This window comes from Amphiprion ocellaris, chromosome 17 (assembly GCF_022539595.1).
Source record: "Amphiprion ocellaris isolate individual 3 ecotype Okinawa chromosome 17, ASM2253959v1, whole genome shotgun sequence".
NCBI lineage: Eukaryota > Metazoa > Chordata > Actinopteri > Pomacentridae > Amphiprion > Amphiprion ocellaris.
Window position 1 is genome coordinate 4,419,924 of NC_072782.1, and position 21,149 is coordinate 4,441,072.

Below are 21,149 nucleotides of genomic sequence, written 5' to 3' on the forward strand. Positions count from 1 at the left end.
TCCTCTCTTTTGCTCCTCAGTTTATGTCATGACACTGACTGAACAGAGTTCTGACTGAAAATACACACCTATGATAATAATGTTGGTGGGAATCACCTGTGTATAACATTCAAGAAATTACCTCTAGGTCTCTCTTGAAAGTGGCTCTCGGCAACTTATTTGTGGGCAGCTGGAGTGTGATGTTGCTGCACTTTTTAATGCACTGCAGGTGAGTTTTATTACAAGTTGATTCATTCGAACCGCAACAGCTACAACGCAAAATCTGATGAGTAAACAGGGTTTTATTCTGTCATGGAACTCTATAAGCAAAGGTGGCACACATTATTATATTTCTGTTTTATGTCAGCTGGTTATAGTCAAATTTTTTTTTTCTAAAATGCTCTGTAATAGAGGGACTTTAGCACAGAAGTGAAATCAATAGTTTGAGCTGTTCAGAACGCCTCATACATAATTGTTGAATTCGGTTGTTTATTGGGTAATTGGGTTTCAAACTAAAGTAGTAGAAAAACTGGTGCAAAACAAATGACTAAGAAATCACTCCTGTCATTAAAATCATGCTAAGAGAACCAAGAATGTCTGGACTGGATTGAATTTCATGGTGGCACATGAGAATAAGTCAAAAGATCACTGTAGTCTTTAGGCTTCATCCTCTGGGAACCATGAACAAAATGGCAGTCCATACAAGAACTGATGTTTCAGTCTGACAAAGTCCATAAAAGTCACAAAGCTGCTAACAGGCTAGTAAAAATCTGCTCCATCACATCTATCAAAGTGACCACGGGCTTCTATCTTCAGTATCAGACACGCTACAAACATTTAACAGCCACTTTTCAAACCTACAGGGAGCCAGTGTTTCAGACGAGAATCATTTCTTTAATTTTACTCCACATCAGTGGTCCTATGGAGCCCCTGAGGAGGAATTCAGATTTTATTGAAGTGCTTTCATGTAACATTAACTGAAACCACTGTTAGATTCTACATATATAAAATGTGGGGCTGAATTTTTATCCCCGTATAACCCATTATCCCATTTCCTGTCTGTTCCAAATGTAATCCTCACAGTTTCACAGCTTTTAGCCTTCAACTACAACACAGCACAGCACTTGCTATCACACTGCCTACACTGTCTTGTCACAATGAGTAATTATATCATATTGACATCAGCTTATGTGTGGGAACTCATGTCCATGCATGTGGATGTGTGAATGTGGGTATAGCTACCACAGTTAGCCCCAAAAAATTATTTAATCCGGTTAAGGGGATTTTCAATTAATCCAGCAGGGCCCTACATTTTGACAGTGCTACATTTTTAGCACGTTTTCCCCCCTAATGCAACAGAATTTGCTTTTTTTTTTTTCCAGTTTTAATATGATTTAGTGCTCTCACATTGATGGACTGCAAATTTGTTTCGGGCATTTGTGTCAGTGTATGTTCTGAAATCAAGTCAGTGCTCATCATTTATGTAACTAATTGTCTCAGACGGATGCAATTCTGCCATTATTCATAGACTTCTATGTCCCAACTCACAGAAAACTGACAACAAGAGTCTCCTCGGAAGCAGCACTGTGAGGTATATTATTAATTGTGGTTATGTCGATTGCTGTCGATCAATGCAGCGAAAAAATGTCACAACAGCTTTGGAAACAGTTGGCAGTAGCTCCATTTGTTTAGAAATTAGGTCAAGTGTGAAGTAATGGTAAAATCGGTATTTTATCATGTCATTGGAGGAATGGGAAGATCTGAATTACAAGTAATGGAAAACAACCAGTTCACTGTCTTGGAGAAACTGGAAAAATATGGTCAGATTCTTCTCTACACCAGCTCTGAAACAATTCAGGGGGAGGCAGGCTGCTTGCTGGAGAGGATGTGGAATATTGGGGGCTAACCATTTTCATGTGTTCTGGGGTGTCCTAGGATTCACAGCTTCTGGAAGATGATCAGAGACAGCTTGGAGAAGGTTTTAAGAATCAAGATTGGTCTTTGTTTTCAGGTCTTGTACTTGGGTAAGATCCCCTAACCCTAACCCACCACAACTCATTGGTTGCCCTAAGATATACTTGTCTAGAATTCTGCTGGTTGCCAGCAAAAAGCCATTCCAAAAAAATGGCTACGTCAGGACCCACCCTCGATAGAAGACTGGTTCAGTGTGGTGCATGATATTTATGTTATGGAGAAGTTAACATTTGCTATGAGACTCAGAATAGATATGTTTGAGAAATGTTGGAATGGTTGGATTGAGTTTATCAGCCTATATAGGTCAGACTTTAAATGACATAATATAAGTTGTAATACCCCCGGTTCTCTGCTACACAGAAAAATCTTTATTTTTCATCAATTTTGATTTAAACTTTCGTATTTAGGATCACTCGGGTAAACTACATTATTAGACTCTCCTAATGATCATGATCATAGCTCATTGTGGTTAGCATTTAAAATAGAAAGAAAGAAAGTGTCTCATTGATAAAAACTGTGCATGGAATGGACTCACAGAAAATGCCAGAAACCTGAGCACAGCCAGGCTCGGCCCTCCCTGATATACATCGTATCTGCTTAAATTACTGCAGGCATGAGGCTTCCCAGGCCAGACCAGTGGCCTCAATCAACCCTGGATATGGGCACTGGAGAGATTAGCACCGGAAGTCTGTGTGTGTGTTTTTCCTCCTCTTACAAAGAACTTGTTTATTAAAAAATGCATTTGTTACAAGTCCACTGAGCTTTACCCTCTAAATGATCAGATAATTCTGCAGACAATGTGAACAGAGATGGTAATATTTACATTAAACCTATAATAACTGACATTTTTTGGAAACTTGCAAGAAGTGGAAACAAATTGTGCACACATAACCTCTATCCATTTTATCCATCCTTTGTCTAGACACCGCCTAATCCTTTGATAAGATATATCCTGTTTGACTGAATGTAATTGTATGACATTTGATCTCAAGGGGTCCATGTTTGTTCTGTCCACTTTTCTGAGCATTTCTCCTAAAGAGTAAAGCTCTTTGTGTTTCACTTCAGCACTCAGGAGTTTTTCTTAAGTCAGAGGACAATGGACGGAATGGGAAATGTACAGGGAAAAAGAGAATAATGTAATTATAGGGACATCTGAAAGAACAGTATCTGAGGTAAATTTAATTAAGGAGAGAAGAAAAGGCTCCAACTAAACACGCCCTTTTTAATATCAGCTCTTAAAACAGCCCAGTGAGTCAAAACACTGGGAATTTTCTGCATATCCTGTGGGCGGTGGTGGTATTATTATTCCAGCTGAGTTGTGATTTGAATTACATTATACTGGACTATTATTAACCCCGGTTTGTCTGCGCATCTTTGATTAGCAGGAGTTAAAATGGAGATTACAGGGTCAGCTGAGACAACCCAGCTATTAGGGATTATTGATTAGACGTTGTTCCTCTCTGCGCCAGGACAGCCCATATCATCGTCTGAGTGAGCCAGCTGCTAGCAGTACACAATTGTTGCCATAGGGATGGTGTCCAGGGAGACAGCTGTGGCCTTTTAGCAGCAGCCACACAGCACACAGAAGGTCATTCCTCACCTAGGGTACCTTCCTCTGACTGTCCATCACAGATTGTTTCCAGGCAACCGGTCCAAAGGTTTGTTTTTTTCCCTAGCAAGCAGTCTACCTTCTCTCTATGTTGTTTTGCCATTTAGAAAGCAAAAAAGCAAATGAAATGAAAGGACATACAGAGAAACTTAACTGATGTATCCAATGAATTTAGCTCTCAGTGTCACACTAAGATCAACAGAACAAGATGCTAGATTGTAGACATTTAACTGACAGTCTGATAAAGTGGGGATACGGTGTAAAACATCTAACCTGAACTTAAGCAAGTTTTTTCCTTTAATGCAAATCTTTCTAATGCAGCAAGAAGGAGGCTTTGTGACAACACTTCTAGTCATACGTATGATAATTATTTAAATTCCCCAGCCTCAACAGTATTTTGATGCAATGAGAATGCAAATATGTACAACACAATAAGGTGGCAGCTCTCAGAGGAAGCCAGATGAAAGATATGCTGAGAGTCAAGTTGCTAATTTTGCCCTGGATATGAATCTAAAACTCGTATTATATCACCTACATCCAATTAGAAACATGTACAGTTAAATGCATTTTGAGAACAGTGCACAAACCAGAATGTTTTGATTTTAATTAGTCAAGAAATATATGGTCAAGTCATGAAGCTTAACCCTTCAGCGTCAAACTAAAAATGAAGAATGCTTACTTCAAAAACAAAGGCAAAGAAACGTTACATTATTTTTCACTTTCAGTGATTTATCTCTTTTAATCTACACCAGTGTAGACCAGAATTACCAAATACTCATTCATTTTCAGGATTTTAACCCTTTAAATGCCAGTTATTTTACATGATAACACAGTTTGTTTGTGTTTTTATTTTAAAAAAAAGTTTTAAAAAAGATTTGTTTTCTATATAGTAAGTGCTAAGTGGAAAATTACATATATATATATATATATATATATATATATATATATATATATATATATATATATATATATATATATATATATATATATATATATATATATATATATATATACACTCAGAACCTTTAACCTGCAGTGATAGATTTTGAAATATTTTACACATCTAGAATATGGAACAACATAAGGATTCATGCATCCCATTTACATGACACTGCAGGCAGTTATTGCTGTCTGTCTGGGGCTGCTGTCATGGTGCAAAATATTTTAAGACTGCTATTGTATGATGGAAAAGAATGTAAACGTTTAATAAATGTGGCAATATATAAATTTTGTGCAATGATGCTAATATGAGATGAAATACACTAAAGTCAAAAGTTTGGACACATCTCCTCATTCAGTGCTCTTTATTGATTTGCATTATTTTCTAGATTGTAGATAAATACTGAAGATTAACACTTTTTTGTTGATAACATAATTCCATATCTATTCTTTTATAGTTTTAGTGTCTTCAGTATTAATCTACAATGTATAAAAGAATTAAATAAAAAAACACTAAATGAGAAAGTGTGTCCAAACTTTTGACTGGTAGTGTGTGTGATTAGTTTTATTGTGACAACTGATACTTTCTACGCTAAAAATTGAGAATTGAGTATTCTATATATCTTCAATCCAAAGTATATTTAATTTGGATGGTCAAAAAATGCCTGGTAATAATTGGGCATCTTTTGATGATCAGCCTCCATCTTTAGCCCAGTTCTGATGTAATTTTTCGAATTATTAAGAGCTGCTTATAAAATGCATACATATATTTCAGCATGTTTTCCAGATAAATTTAAGCAAATCATACCTGATGGATGCGACATCCAAAAACAAGACTTTTTTCTTTCTTTCTAATAAAATGTAAGCCCGCACTACATCTGCTTGAATAAATACGTAAGAATAAACCAGTTCTCATAACTGAGCTTCTCTCAGCCTAACTGATCCATAGCTGAGTCTGTCTTTGCATGAATGACCATGATGCAGTCTGTGCGAGTGAAGCTGTCAGCAGCGATAGCGAAAAGACTGTCGGGCATCCAGCTGCACCGCCTCCTCACAGTATCTCCCATTTTTTAGAAAATATAAAAATAAAAACACCTGAACACACACATGTGTAATTGCATAAGCTTGCTGAGCTAGGTGGCTACGCATGGTATATAAGCTGACAGACAGAAAATTCACCAAAAATATTTTTGAAAAAAAAGAGAGAAATGTGTCATATAATGAGAGGTTTGAGAGTCTGACAAACAATTATTTTCCTAAGCCAGAGAAAGTGACGGCAGAGAGGATGCTTATGTCCTCATTTGTGCTGCATCTACTTTCGTATGCATGTTGCAGATTCTATTAGTTATTGACCACACTAGTTTTTCAAATTTGAAAACATACGGCCAGTAAAAGCTTGCATGCAGATTTCTAGTTTACTGAAGCTAATTTCAAGCCACTGAGGCTTATGACAGAAGCAGCCATTATGCTCTGTCAGTTCCCCTCTGCCAGTATGTCCACACTCCTGCAAATGGGAGAGTTGCCAAGACAACGGCTCACACACACCTTGCCACCCGAGACCACCTGGAGGAGGCCTCCAAAGGACAAATCCACTAAATACACAAATGCATGCACGAACATACCGTGCAAACAACAATGCAAGTGGCTCTGCAAACATAGACTCGCATGCACAACACACAGCAAATCACATGTCTCCCTTATCTGTTTTACACCACAGTATACACCACGTGATTGTGTAACCAGGACCAATGCTGTGTGTGTGCACAGGAGCCACGTGAGTCACAACACAGCTGCATCCTTGAAGAATAAAAGCTACAATGCAGCGCACTCACTGACTTTCTCTAGTAAGCTCCCACAAAAATAACATCTTCCAGGTGAAAAATATCACTAAATATGTGTGGGTCAATATATAATTGCGGGACTTTTTGTAACATATTTGACATTTTTGTTGTTTTCAGGCCTAAAATCAACATGGCTGCCTATAACCAAACACCACATGGCATTTTTACACAAAGATTCTTCTAAATATTATATATACAGCTGAGTACAATGGAAACTGAAGGTGATTCATAAAGATATTGTAGTAAACCTGTTGACTACTTTATATTAAATAACTCAGAAAGCCTTGGAGTCTGGCCAGTCTTTTCTTCAGGAGGAAATGACATCATGTGGAGCAGGTCATGTGATCTGGAATTAACACACTTCCTTGAGAGGTGTTTTTGTAATGGGGAACTTAGTGGAAAGTGATTTCTGGGACACAGATACAATTTGTTACTTTCCATATAAAATTTGATATATTGCCAGGAAAAAATATCTGTCATGATTATCTCAACTTAATAAAAAGAACACAATCGAAACATTTTTTGAATCAGCTCATTTTATTATTGTTTAGCTAATTAGAAGGCGGTTGTTACTAAATTCGGACGGTTATTTAGTTGATGGTGATCAACAAGTGATTGTTTCCATAATAAATATTTAAATCATTTTTTTAGTTTTAATCAAAATGTATGCAAGATATATCCCATGGACTTCAAAAGTCCCTCAATTATATATTGACCCGTATATTGTGCTCATAAAGACAGATATCATTAAATGTGACATTTGTAAGCACAAACAAAACGCTGTCCTTTCAAATACGGGTGTGTTGGCAGTGAAAAGTGGCAGCGTAACACGGGTTGTGTGTGTGTCTGTGTGAGGAAAATGACAAAACAAGCCTACCAGTTTGCGATACTGTTGTTTCTCTTGGCGAAGCGTCGCTACTTCAAGCTTCAGAGCTCGGTTTCTCTCCTCCAGCAGTCGAAAGCGGCCCACGTTGTAGGCAGAAGAGTGTCCTGCAGCTTGCTGGGATGAAACCTCATACCTTAACTGCAAGACAAAAAATAGAGGAAATCATCAATTTTCTACATTTTGTGTAACCTTACTGTGTCTCAGACACTGAAACTATAAAGTAAAATAATCTAAAGCCATATTTACAGCTGTACTTTAAGTAAAGCAGCATAACGCCAATGCTTACACGATGTATAATGTTTCATTTATTACACAAAGTACAGCGAAATATCATTAGTTTTGCAAGCAAAACAAAATAATGTGCAAAGTGAATTTTTCAACCTGCAAGAGGAAAAGTAACAGAATCAACAAAGCTATTAAAATTCATCTTCAGTAGGGACATGGATGTGTCAACCAAATGTTATGGCAATCACTCACAACCAGACATTCGCTGGATCTAATGGAAATACTCATATGGGATCACAAAAATCACAGGACACCACATTTATAAGTCTATTAAACACTTAATGCACTTGTCAAGTTGACGCAACAATATTTCATTGGATAAGTTAGAAGTTGGACGTTATTGTGGCATTAAAGAAAAAGTCTGAGCATCACCACAATTTTTAGGATTCATTATCCGGGCATCATGGATATCAGCACCAAAGTTTACTGGGATATTTCCCCAAAAACTGTCAACCACATGGTGGCACAACAGGAAAAGTTAAGGCTATTGTCTGTACAAACATTATCTTGCAATTCATCCAATAGTTGTTGAGATATTTCCGTCTGGAAGCCATTGGCTGGTCGAAAAGTTAGGAAGCAAACACTTTGTTAATAAAAGTTACAGGAACAGTCCACAAGGTTCCTGTCAATCCAGCTTACAGCAATGTACTAGTTCCATCCCATGGGGTCAGTCACAGGAAAAGGATTACCAGGCCTGAAAATGAAGCTGCTGCTGCCACAGGTTTTTGAGCCTCAGTAGGATTTGCCAATCAGTGTTTTCCTCCTTAGAAATTTTCTTGATGCCGTAAAATAGCCTTTGAAACCAAATTTCCACTTGCTTGAACCCTCCGTGGAAATACGCTGCATATCTGTAATAGGCAGGCTGGAAAATTCTCTTGAGGTTCTGCGGAGACTTTCTTCTATTGCTCAGTTAGTCTTCTTTCCTGAAAGACATTAATTCGTACAATTTGGTGGCACTTTTAGAGTTTATAGTTGTCTTGCTTGGGAAAAGAACTGCTATGCTGTCAATCTTGTAGGTTCCTCAATTTCCAGTCACTTTGAGGCCACCAGAGGGGTTGCAGATAGCGGAGGAATTAAGCAGCTGTTTGGCAGAGGTAAGAGGGAAGCTGATCTCGGATAAGTGGATGTAAATTCTGTCTGTGCCTCCTGAAATTAAAGACACTCCACAGACAGGAGGCAGGATGCATTTTGGTCTGGTTTATGTCAGAAGAAAGAACTCTTTCATATATGTTAATCTAAAAATGGATTTGATGCTCTGCTGCAGTCTCTGATTAATATAATAAAATGGCAACATGTTGGAGCGCTCCAATCATAAGTCCCAAATGAGGTGTAGTGTTCCTCTTTGCCTCCTGAAAAAGCACACTTAGACAGCACAGCCACTCCAATATTACCACAGCTATAAAAGGAAAACATCATCACCCTAGACAAAAGAAACCTTATGCTGCATGACTCTGAAGTCTGTTCCCTTTCATCTTTTTACTCCCTGTCTCGGCTCCCAGTCCAAAATTTCTAAATTTCCATTTGGAGGAAAATGAAGGCAGAGGTAAAAATGGAAGCCCATTGTTCTCTTGGAGCAGTTTTTCCTTGTAGCGGTCCCTGACAGACCAAGCAACAGATGGCTCTAACATCAGTTTATAATATTCTAATATATCAATTAGCATGGTACCAGAACATTTGGTATCTGGCATGCAAAAGAACTCACACACACACACACACAAACGAGAACCAGATCCCCTTGAATGTACGCCAGACTCTCACACTCCACCAAACAAATACTAAAAACAAAGTTGCAGACAAGATGTCAGATTACCCAGACTGCAAGAGCTACCAAAGCCAGTAGGTGGGACCTGCCAAGCAGCCAGAAAGACAGCCAGATCCACCTGCTAATACAGCAGATCTGCCAAGCAGACCGGCCTACACATAGGCCCACCAGTGGAATACGGTGGACTTTCCAGGAACAGACAGAGAGATGGATGGACCTGCCAACCAGTACTGTTGGTTTTCCAAACAGACAGACAGACTAACACATTCAGTCAGCCTATTTAGAGCGAAATACTGGGCCATATGGACATCGCTGTGAGGGCTGATTTATGGGTTGTTTAGACGAGAAAACCACTGATGCAAAAAATTGAATGTACTCAGAAAGAAGTCAAAAACAGGTAACAGCTAAATTAAGGGGGTCAATATATAATTGCGGGACTTTTTGTAACATAGTTGACAGGTATCACAGTTGACATTTTTGCTGTTTTCAGGCCTAAAATCAACCAAACCAAACACCACATGGCATTTTTACAGAAATATTCTTCTAAATATTATATATACAATTGAATAAAATTGAAATTGAAAGTTACTTATAAAGATATTGTAGTAAACTTGTTGACACTTGACTTGCACATTATTTTATATTAAATAACTCAGAAAGCCTTGGAGTCTGGCCAGTCTTTTCTTCAGGAGGAAATGACATCATGTGGAGCAGGTCATGTGATCTGGAATTAACACACTTCCTTGAGAGCTGTTTTTGTAATGGAGAACTTAGTTGAAAGTGATTTCTGGGACACAGATACAATTTGTTATTTTCCATATAAAATTGATATAGTGGCAAAAAAGAAATATCTGTCATGATTATCTCAAATTAATAAAAAGAATACAAACAAAACTATTTTTGAATAAGCTCATTTTATTATTGTTTAGCCAATTAGAAGGTGGTTGTTATTCAGTTCGGACGGTTATTTAGTAGACATGCAGTCATTTTTTATTAATAAGTGATTGTTTCCATAATAAATAGCTATGGAAATTGTAAAGACATGATCCTAATGAACATAAAAAACATTTGCTTTTTTACTTTTAGGAAAAACGTATGCAAGATATATCCCATGGACTTCAAAAATTCCTCAATTATATATTGACCCAAGGAATGACAATGAAATTTGGTTTATGTTTCAAATCTATTGGGCTTTTTATCTTTACCATTACATGCAAAATAAGAAAATACTAAATCATACTTTATTGTTTGTAATCTGACACAAGTCAATGCTACATCCTGTCTCCTAATTAGTCAGAAAGGATGAGCAATGGCTCGGATCTGGTGCATCCACACAACAGACAGTCTGACTGTAAGCAGCGCAGTGCTGGGTAGAGACCAATTTTGCCGTCCAGTTAGGAGGCATCATCCTTGTACTGAAGGGAGTTGCCAAAGCTGCACTGACAGGAGCTGCATCAGAGTCAGGAATCATGGCACACTCATGGAGGATGGAGCCACAGGAAAAAAAATACTCCTTCAAACCGTAAGCCGGGAAGGGAGGAATTAAAAGGACACAGTCAAAAGCACAGAGGAAGAATCTGGCCAAGTATAATGTCTGTTCTCACCTTTATGAGATTGAGCAACAGGCACAATACATTATATATTTGGTGATTTTTTTTCTGCAAACTACAATTGTTACAAATGCATCCAATTTTTTTGCATTTGCATGTAAATAGGTCATAATAAAACAAACAGTAATATTTTCTACAGTTTGCATGTAGTTCATGCAAATGTGCACGACCAAGACGCCAAAAAATACAAAGCCTTAGAAAGAATCAAAGAGAGAAAAACCTGCAGCAGTAACCTTGAGAAGCTGACCATCAGAGGATCTCTTCATTTTTAGATCCATCATGCAGAAACTAAAGATTTAAACAAAAATAATAACCTTTTCCAAGTGTATGTAGCGTATGCAGTATCTCACAAGTTGCTAAAATATAACGTTCCATTTTATTCACCCAATCTTATATAATACATACAGTGACAGTGTTTCTCTGTCCTTCCCCCGAATTTGTGATTTTTGAGAAATACAGCATGACTATTCCCAGAGCAAATTTAACTTTAACCAACAAGTGGCTTCATGAAAAAAACTGAAATGGATAGCTAGTCTCCTTTATTGATTTGACTGGCAGACTTTAACTGGTTGTGTTTGCTTGGTTGATTTTTTTGACTTTGTGTGTATTTGTTGATTTCAGTATCACACAATAAAGCCTCATTCCAGATGTTATATCATATGCACAGTCATTTTTACTCTTTTCTGGTGCAGTGAACTCGGAAAAGTCTTCTGAAACTTGCATGAATTCATCTTTTTGAATTCGAATTTCATGGACTTATTCCTGAAAAAAAAGAAAAACTAAAGCAAGCGTCATCAGCTGCTGACTCACATTTCCCACTAAACTGTGAATTTAATTTCCTTTGACTTGTCTGACCTGCGCAACACTCGTGACAACACGAAAACATTATCCATTTCAAACTGCTGGAGGCTGGAGTAACAGTTTATTACCCAAAGCAGATAATGTGTGCAGCTATTAAGATTTTAAGATATTAAGATGGTTACAGCATATAATTATGTAATAGAGGCTTTTGCTACTTTACACTCTGCACTGACACGCTTCTCTCCAATTTTTACTGTAATTAATATCTACCAATATTAATCCACCACAACACAGACAAATGTAGTGGGTATTCTTTTACAAGTTCATATAATAAAACAAGATTTTTTAGAATTCCTTAACTGGATTTTTTTTGGATGCCTTGTGTTAAAGGGACACAGCAGAATGGATTAGGAAAGCAGCATGTGGCGGCTGGATTCGAGCCAAGGGCATTGTGGTCAAGTGGTGTGTGCACGCAGCCAGCCGAGCCACCAGGATACCCCAAGGTAATCTTATTTTGATGAGAAGTAATTTAAATAAATTGTCATGTCGCCATCTGGTGTGTGAGTGAAACACTTGCATCAGCGCTGCCGGATTTTGGAAGTGCAGCTCTGTACCAAAGGATGAAAAAAAAAGGGAAAATCAATCTTTTCAAGGCCGTCAAGCTTCTATTGTACAGTTTAACTGTGGCTGTTTTTGTAGTGGAGAGGGATTCAGACACACTGCTATAAATCTGGAGTCTACTCAGGTGAGAAACAACTCACCAGCACTCACTGTTCTTCGTCTTATCCCCAAAATATACTGTATGCCTGAGAATTACAACAACTGTAGTACAATCCAGATTTGCATTTGGGATTAAGAAAATCAACAACAACAAAAAAAAGAGGACAGCAGTTCTAGTTTGCAGACACAATAATAAAAATGTTCCTACCTTCACAGGCAGTAGTCTACCCCCTTTGCCCCGAAATGACTCTCTTCCCTTCCTGTCACATCACAAACCGGCAGTGAAGGCAGAGATGACGCGTCCGAGAGAGCGTGCACGTGGATGCCGGCGCCTGAGTGCATGTGTGTGCAGTTGCAATGTGCGCTTCCAATCTGCAGCCTTCACAGCTTGCCTGGTCTGTACGCAGCTGCAGTGTATCACACTAATAGCAGCACCAAAAGCAGCTACCTTGCTGGCACTCTCACGCCGCCTCAGTCCCATCCCTGAATGCATTAACGTTTCCCGCTCCTTCCCTCTCTGTAGAAACCCTCCACCCACTCCCTCCTCTTCTTCTTCTTCTCTCTCTATGCCTCTCTCATCCACACGCTCAGTTCAACTGACCGAAAACTACATCACACATGCAGAAAAAACTGACATGCACGGCAGCTCTCGTGTAAATCTGATGAGCAAGTGATGTCTAAATTATTACATCACAGGCAGGAAACTGGATGCATTTTCCAGACAGAGCAGATCATGGCCCAGCATCCCTGTCTGCTTTGGATCTTACTTTCTAACAAACACAACATCATGGTTTCCTGTTTTGCTGCCAGAAGCAATGATATATACTCCATTCCTGATGTATACATGTGCAGCACTGTGCAAGAGTTTAAGATGCTTTGGTTGTCAAGACACAATTCATTCTGCATGAATAAAAGTAGTTCTGGTTCTGTTAAAGGATCCTTGCTTTGATTTTAGTGCCTTAAATACCCCTTGAAGCTCTTTTTGTTTTTTACCTTGTTAACATGCCAATATGGTATTTTGTGTATGCTATAAGACACATGATGAGCAAAATAAACACTCAGCGTCATGATGAACATGGATTCAGACATCCAGAATTTCATACGTAACTTTAAAGAGCCAATTCTGTCAACTTTCAGAGTGAAATTTTCCATAATAATTTGTGCGATGTCTACAATATAATATTTCATCTAATTTTCTCATCATTATATGCAATTATTACCCCTGTATAATTGCCAGTATTACGTTTTACTGTTCTGTTCGGCCTATTCTAGCCTTCTAGCCTGTTCTATGCTATTACTTTAGCAATGTATCGTATATCTCACTGTTTTTTACTTTTAGGCACTGAGTTTCTTATGTTTGTATCATTTGTTTTTTCAGAGCAATACCTGGCACAAGAATTTATTTCAGGATTAGTATAGTTTTGTTGTGTTGTATCTTATCTTATATTATGTAATCCTATCTTAATTTCCTTCTTTAGAATCAGTGTCCAACTTGTGTATTGGCTGAAATACTTCAGCAATTCAACATGCCACTGGTTAGAATAGATTTACAGTGTTTGAGGAGAGCTGGTGTGCTCGAGCTGAAGCGAGTAGATGTCAGATAGGGAGTGGAAGCAAAGGTGTAGAGTTACATTGAAGCCCATTTAAGACAGGAAGGAATAGCTTCTAAATATCTTTGATATACAGATGCATTTTCAGGGGTTTAATCAATGACCACAAATGGACTTTAATCCTTTGCAAAGTACTCTCTTCACCTCACTATAGTTCAGCCATCATTGTGTTCAACTGTTGGTTATTCTGCCTGTAACTTTTCTAAGGATTAAAACCAATTTTACACTGGTGTTCCTGGGAATAACACACATACAAGAATCCCTTTGCTCTCTTCACCTCTGCTAAAGGTTACATCAACCCTTGATGCTTTCTGTTGATAGCTGTTCTGTTTGACTCTGGGACGGAGGAGAGGACACAAACAAAGAGACACTAATTGTGCATGAGTGAGAAGAGAAAGCAGAACGTACGCTCCGTTCTACTCTGTTGCCTAGCAACACTTGCTCACTGTCTGTTCCCATCTTTACTGCAGATGCATTACTCTCGCAGTGAATTGGTTTCCAGGCATGACATGAAGCCCTGTGAGACCGGGGTTCAGGAGCAGATGGAAACTGGATGGGGCAGAAATATGCACTGGCCCCTTTAAATATGCAAACAGCTGAAGGCTAAAGAGTCATTTAACTACTTCAAAAAGCTTCTACCTTTAGACCCACATTGCTGCCTGGCCTCTTTCTCAACTTAGTGTTTTTTAGAAGCATGCTGTCCTCTTCTGGCCTATGTGTTAAAGACCTGGAGCAGCTCATGCCCCTATAAAGGGCAAGTGACACAGCTGACGGATGCTGATGGAGAATCTATCTTTCAGCTTTAACAAAGCACAATTAAATTCTGAATGAATCATACATTGGCATCAAAGCTCCTGAAAACTTTCCAGCATAAGAAGAGTTAAAAACAAAAACAAAGCAGCAGACATTTACTGAGATCAGATAAGATAAAAAGGATTATTGAAAATGACAGATTTGAGGCCAGAAACACTAAAGTCTTGACCCAACAACTGTGTTAAGAAACGGCAAGGATGAGATTAAATAACATTCAGCAATAAAATAAACAAAGATGGAACAATGTTGATTGTAATGTACAGCCATCATGAATTTTTATTGCACTTTGTCATTGCATTGTTTGGAAAATATTCTTAAAGGAGCTTCTTGTTCATTATCAGTGAAATCCAAATGGGGTGTAATGTTTTTCTTTAAGTTTTTTCTATGCCCTGCGATAGACTGGTGACCAGTCCTGGGTGTCCCCTGCCTTTACTTTAAGTCAGCTGGGATAGACTCCAGCCCCGCTGTGACCCTAATGAGGATTAAGCGGTGTGCACATCATTTATGGATGTAATTTTTTCTTTAAATTCAGGCAGTTGAGTGCCCTTCAAGTGGGAATTTGACGTATTTACATTGCATGCAGGGCTAAATATTATCCATCCATCCATTATCTATACACTGCTTAAATCCTCATTAGGATTGCTGAGGGCTGGAGCCTTATCCTGGCTTACTTGGGGTCAGTTTATGTGGTTGAAATTAAAATATATGCATCACAGTTAATGGCATTACATATTCCCACCTCTGTGTTGTAACTGTTGTATCAGAGCAGAAAAGTGGGAACTTAAACAACAGTAATGTTACATCACAGTGATGTGCATTAGGATCAGGGTGAGAAGTTTTCCCTTTTGTACCAGATTTCTGAGAGGAATCCTGCTTGATATCAGCATCAGAACATGTTTATCAAGGCTGCTAATCATTACTGAATAGGGTAATATTCTAAAAGTAATTTAGAAACCAGTATGCAGAAATCTTAATTAAAAATTTAAATGAAATATAACCTAATTTTCACACTTAAGGGTCACCACCATACGCTAATTGCACATTATCATTAGTACATCAACCATGCATTTGTAGTTTCGCAATCAAAGACAACAATGTTGAATTCTAGCCTTCATTTTTCTGTGAGCTTTGGCTTTGTTTTGGGGTCTGGTAGTTTAGTAGTATTCAACAGTCACAGATCTAATAAGATTTTACTGCAGTTTTACTCCAATTTATTCAAGACAAACATTCAGAATAATGTCCCCTCTGTAGCTTTTGTCTAGGCTGTAGTAGCAGTAGTAACACCGGCCCACTATACACGGTGTGACAGTACCTTGCCCTTGGTGTGCAGGTGATGATGGTGTATGTTTCTGGCAGCGATCATGGCCAGCTGTCTCTGGATCCATTGTAACTCCATCTGAGACTGCCTCAGGAGATCCTCCACATTAGTACTGGACTCGTGATCCCGCATTATCACCTGCAAAACCAGCCTCACGTCAGATGCTGAATCCATACTGCGAACCTCACACTCTAATCGCACCTCCATACAAACACTGAATGTAGATTTAACACAGTAAATGCACAGTAAGCACATACACAGAAGAACATACACCATGTGCAGTACTTTAAACACATGCTGTGGCATTTTGACAAGCATCCAAATGAATAATTTGCTTGAGTGCTACACTTTGAAAGTTTCAAGTTTTTACCTTATTTCTGCTAAATTTCACATAAAAAAGTGCAGCATGAAAGTATTTTTGCTATGTAGAGTCAAATGCATCTTATTAATAAGTATTTTTACTTTACGTTGAGCACATTTGCAACATAATTTTGCTGTTTATTTGAATTCTTTCAGTGTCATTTTTACACATAAAACATCATGTAAAAAGCTCATAGTAACAAATCCCCATTAATTCAAACAAATAACAGAGTGAAAATTTTTGACAGTTAATAAAATGATAAATTACCGGATATTGTGTAATATATATATATATATGCTTGACTCCAGTTTGCTGTCACTTATTTCCCCAATTATAAGTTGAGTGGATACAAACAGTTGTAGTTTAGCTAACAAAAACATGCAATTGCATTAACAAAGTTAACAAAGTTAGTAAAAACCCAAAGAATGACAGATATGGCCTACTGCACAGTAAAATAATACATCTAACAAACAACTTTTGCACTTACTGTATAATGCCTTCATCTTCTTTCATTAAAAAGTCACATAACTTGCTTCTTATTGTCAGTTCATTTTTAGGTGCATAATAAATACCTAAGAGTACAGTCAGCCACATATTAAATGACTATTCCAGTTTAACATCACCTGCATCAGCTCGTCTACATGTATTTGTAGGTGCTGACTGGTATGATTGATATGTGCATGTGGGAGCCCATGTGCATGTGAACTCGTGTGGTTAGTGAGAGAGAGAGCTCCACTCAGTTACATAAGAGAGGATTACTGTAGCACAGCAACACAATGACGAGGGCAGCATGAAGCGAGCATCAGCTTTTATCAGTTGCAGCTAAATCCCCATCTAAGTTGACCTGCTGTGTACCTCTGTGCAAACACACAGGAATACTGTATTCACTGGAACTACAATACAGTACGATTGAGAAGGTTAAAGCTGCTTGTATATTTGCCTTATCTGACTCTGATGCTGCTGCATCGTAATAAAATCCAAATGTCTGATTTCAGTATTTTAGACTGATGCAACACGCTTGTAATAATCGAAAACTGTGAACAAAAGCTGATTTTGTAAAACATAAATGAACCATTTCTGATTTCCAAAACATAAAATCCTTTTTGGATACAATCAACAACAGATTGTAAATAACTAACACACAAAAACGGTATACGAGTGTTTTGTTTTGTTTTTTTTGTTTTAGTAGAAAAAGCCTCTTAAATTAATTGGCCACCTCTTCCATTATCTCTCTCAGAGCCGTAGCCAAATGTTCAAACAGATTCTCGGTGCTGACTCACCTTGGACAGCTTCTATTTCCTCGCAGGGGATTGTGGAGGAGGAGGAGGACAGACACAACAACAACAACAACAACAACAACAACAACAGCACACAAAGCTTACGAGTCCTGTAGATTTATGCAGAAATGTCCCATCCTGCCACAAACTCTACAAACCCTACGCGAAGCGCCTCTATCACAGATTTATGAAGTGTGAGGAGAGAGTTCTGCCTGAACAGGGTTCTCATTTCAAATCTTCTTGTTAACTAATATATCAAGGCATTACTTTGCTGGATTTCATAATATGCTGCTGCTTTATTCTAAAGCATTTTGAAAGCACCTCCCTCCTCTGTGGCCCTGTGCAGTGAGCTCATCTAGACTCTGGGCAAACAACTCTTCTTTGTTGCACTGTTTACATGTAATTACTCATACCTAATTAAAACCAGAAACAAACAGATGTTAGGCATGCATTCTTTGAAAAAGTATTTTCACAAGGTAGTTTTGAAAGCCTGCTCCAAGTTAAAGTTTCTGAAGCTGCTAATGCATGCAGTCAAGTTTCAGCACCTGGAGAAAGTGTGATCTGCACATTGCACACTCAGAAACAGACCAAAATTAAAACCCAAACAAACTGCACATACTGCCCACTATTAAATATCAAGGAGCACATGCTACTGTTCTTACCCATGTAATAAACGGCCTTGAGCTTCTTTCATTCCTCTTCACAGTGGCTTGTGTTCTTTCGGCTTCTCACTTCCCTGCTTCTGACAGAGTCCAGTGCCGTGCGTCCGCCCTGCAGTCCTCAAGTCACAAAACCTGCAAACACAAGCTTCCAAACAGCAGGATTCACTGCAGACTCTGTAGCTTCCGGTGTGCTTCAAATGTGTTTTGGTGCTTCTTAGCGTGTGAGGCTGTCTGTAGGTACACAGCTTCTCCCTGATATGACTTGCTCTTTTGAAACAGAAGTCAGTTATGATTCAGAATTTTCTCACAGCGTTCTTGTACCCAGGCTGCCTGCTGTGTGCCCATATGGCACACTTAATGAGAGGATGAAATATGAACAGGAAAGGGGAGGAAAAAAAGAGCATTTAAGGCCAAACTCTCACCTGATCAAGGGGAGAACGGCCTCATTATGGAAAATCATGGCGCGTTTCCCTGTTGTGGAGTTAACCCAGGACTCTGAAAAAATGAAGGCAGATAAGTTTTCACTTGTCACCTGACCAGCTTTCTTCAGGCACATGGAGTCTGGGCTTGATTGGCATCTCCTGACTTCCTTATTTTGTTCCAAATATGTGAAAATATGCAAAGAAGCCCTGACATTTACCACCTTATAAAGCTGATATGGCTTAAACGTTACTAAGAACCAGGCAAGCTCTTTAAACACACGCAGACAAATGTGCTGAAACTGTAGACTTTTTCATTAAAATGTGCTGGCTGTTTGAAAGGACAAATGAAGACGATGAAACGGGTACGATAAGATGTTGAACTTTTCCTGCAAACCCCCATTCAAGTTAATTATCAAGTCAATGAATTGTGTGGCATTGTGGCATATAACATAACATCATTTAAATAATAGTATGATGTGACCACATAACTGGGAAACTTTGTCTTGTAGCCTCTCAGAGTCAGAAGAAATCCAGCACCAAGCAGCAGCCATGAGCCCACAAGTCCAGAGTGGGAAGGTAGGATTGTTCATTGAGTGAATATTATCAGAATTAATATAATGAAGAGTATAATGTATACCTGCTCTGCATGAAAAGTGCCCTGAGATGCTACATGATTCAGCTCTACATTAATGAAACTGACCTGAACTGATCAAAAGGCTTTATAAAAAGGGGAGGTTTGTGCTGAGAATTATGAGCATTTTTAAAATGTGACTTAGTGTCAGAAGCAGAGCCAGGAGCCAGTAGTGATGAGGGGAATGTTCCTGTCAGTATGGAAGGAACAGGTGAGCTGTTGTAACAGTGTGTGTGAACAAGCAAGCATTAGTTCCAATATAACCACTTTCTATGCCCAAAAAATAGCAGTGACCCATTTTATTTTTTTAATCATTAAAAGGAAGATAGTAAATATACAAAGCCCGCAATAGAATGAAAGTAATATGAAATAAGCCTGCAAATTTTGCCATTGAAATGATCTTATTTGGTTAAGTCAAAATGCATGTACAGATTATTTATTGTGATACAGGTGCAGGTGAGTCTAGGGAAACTGGAGGAAGTATAAAAGGGAGAGCAGAATCAATCAGGGACTGATTACAGCAGCAGAAACCTGAACCACAAGTTAGGAATGAGACAGATGAAGATGATGCTCACCCTCAGTCACAGGATACACACACATACATTCTGATGTTGTAAAGAATAGTGTTGGAGATTTGCCCTTTAACTGATGTCCTCATATTTGTGAAATCTAAGTTGTGATGAAGCTGTTTCCTTGCAGAGGAAAAAGAAATGATAGTGTTAAAGTGCAACATTTTTTTTGAAAATTTAGTATTACATATTTTTATTTATTCTTTTATTTCCTTTTTAAGGTTTGGATATCTATGAACACTTAGTTGAACAGAATATAGATTCTGATATTGTTGTAAAGAATAATGTTGGAGATGTACACTCTTGTTGAAATAAATCCACGTTGTGAAGCAGCCCTTACTTGCACTGAATTGGAAATATTTTCAAAAAATACACTGAATTACAAGCTTTACAGAACAGTGCACTATTGAAGACTTAACATGTGAGGTTATAATTACATGATTTTAATGATAATAATAGGTCGTGATCTAAAGAGGGCCGGTCTGAGGCATGAAACTCCAGGGCTGAAAATGAGTCCCGCTCCGGCCCTGCTAAGAACTGCACTACACATCCAGCAGATACAGATTAACATTCATTCATATTTATGTTTCTCATCACTAGAAAAGAACAGAAAACCAACACTGACTCTCCCGTTATCACTGCTATAATAAATGGCTGAGCAAACGTGGGTCTTGTAGACTAGATTTAACCATGAATTTAAAACGCTAAACACAAAGCACTACAGAGCTCAAAAGTTTGATGGTAACTTCGCATTATGAGTGATCATTTCAGCAATGCAAAAGTGTTAAAACCTATACCTTGCGTGCCCCGATAGCTCAACAGGTTGAGTGGGTGACCCCTAAACAGGGGCTACATTCCTCGACGTAGCGGCCTGGGTTTGATTCAAGCTCACGGACCTTTGCTGCTGGTCTTCCCCCTCATTCTTTCCTGTCTGCCTCTTCACTAACCTGTTAAATAAAGCCAAAAAATAACTTTAAGCAAAAAACCTATACCTTGTCAAATTATTTTACACCAAATTCCTCTAATTTGTAACTCCTTTCACTGAGACAGACACTTTATTAATCCCAAGGAAAATTCAAT

At 38.3% G+C, this 21,149-nt stretch overlaps 1 protein-coding gene across 10 annotated transcripts in view; it reads right to left on the reverse strand.

Moving 5' to 3' along the window:
• The window catches only part of rimbp2a (RIMS binding protein 2a), a 73,685-nt gene extending 52,630 nt beyond the window's left edge, over positions 1–21,055 (reverse strand). For 7 of the 10 annotated variants that reach the window (XM_055019189.1, XM_055019185.1, XM_055019186.1 and 4 more), the window contains exons 1-4: positions 20,867–21,055; positions 18,448–18,942; positions 16,142–16,285; positions 7,220–7,366 (exon numbers count right to left, since the gene is read on the reverse strand). In XM_055019189.1, the coding sequence (XP_054875164.1) occupies positions 7,220–7,366; positions 16,142–16,279 (285 nt within the window). In that variant the 5' untranslated portion in view covers positions 16,280–16,285; positions 18,448–18,942; positions 20,867–21,055. Of the gene's footprint in view, positions 1–7,219; positions 7,367–16,141; positions 16,286–16,995; positions 17,140–18,447; positions 18,943–20,866 lie in introns of those variants that run through there. The other 3 variants (XM_055019182.1, XM_055019183.1, XM_055019184.1) reach the window with 3 other exon arrangements.
• Positions 21,056–21,149: the final 94 nt, after the last annotated feature.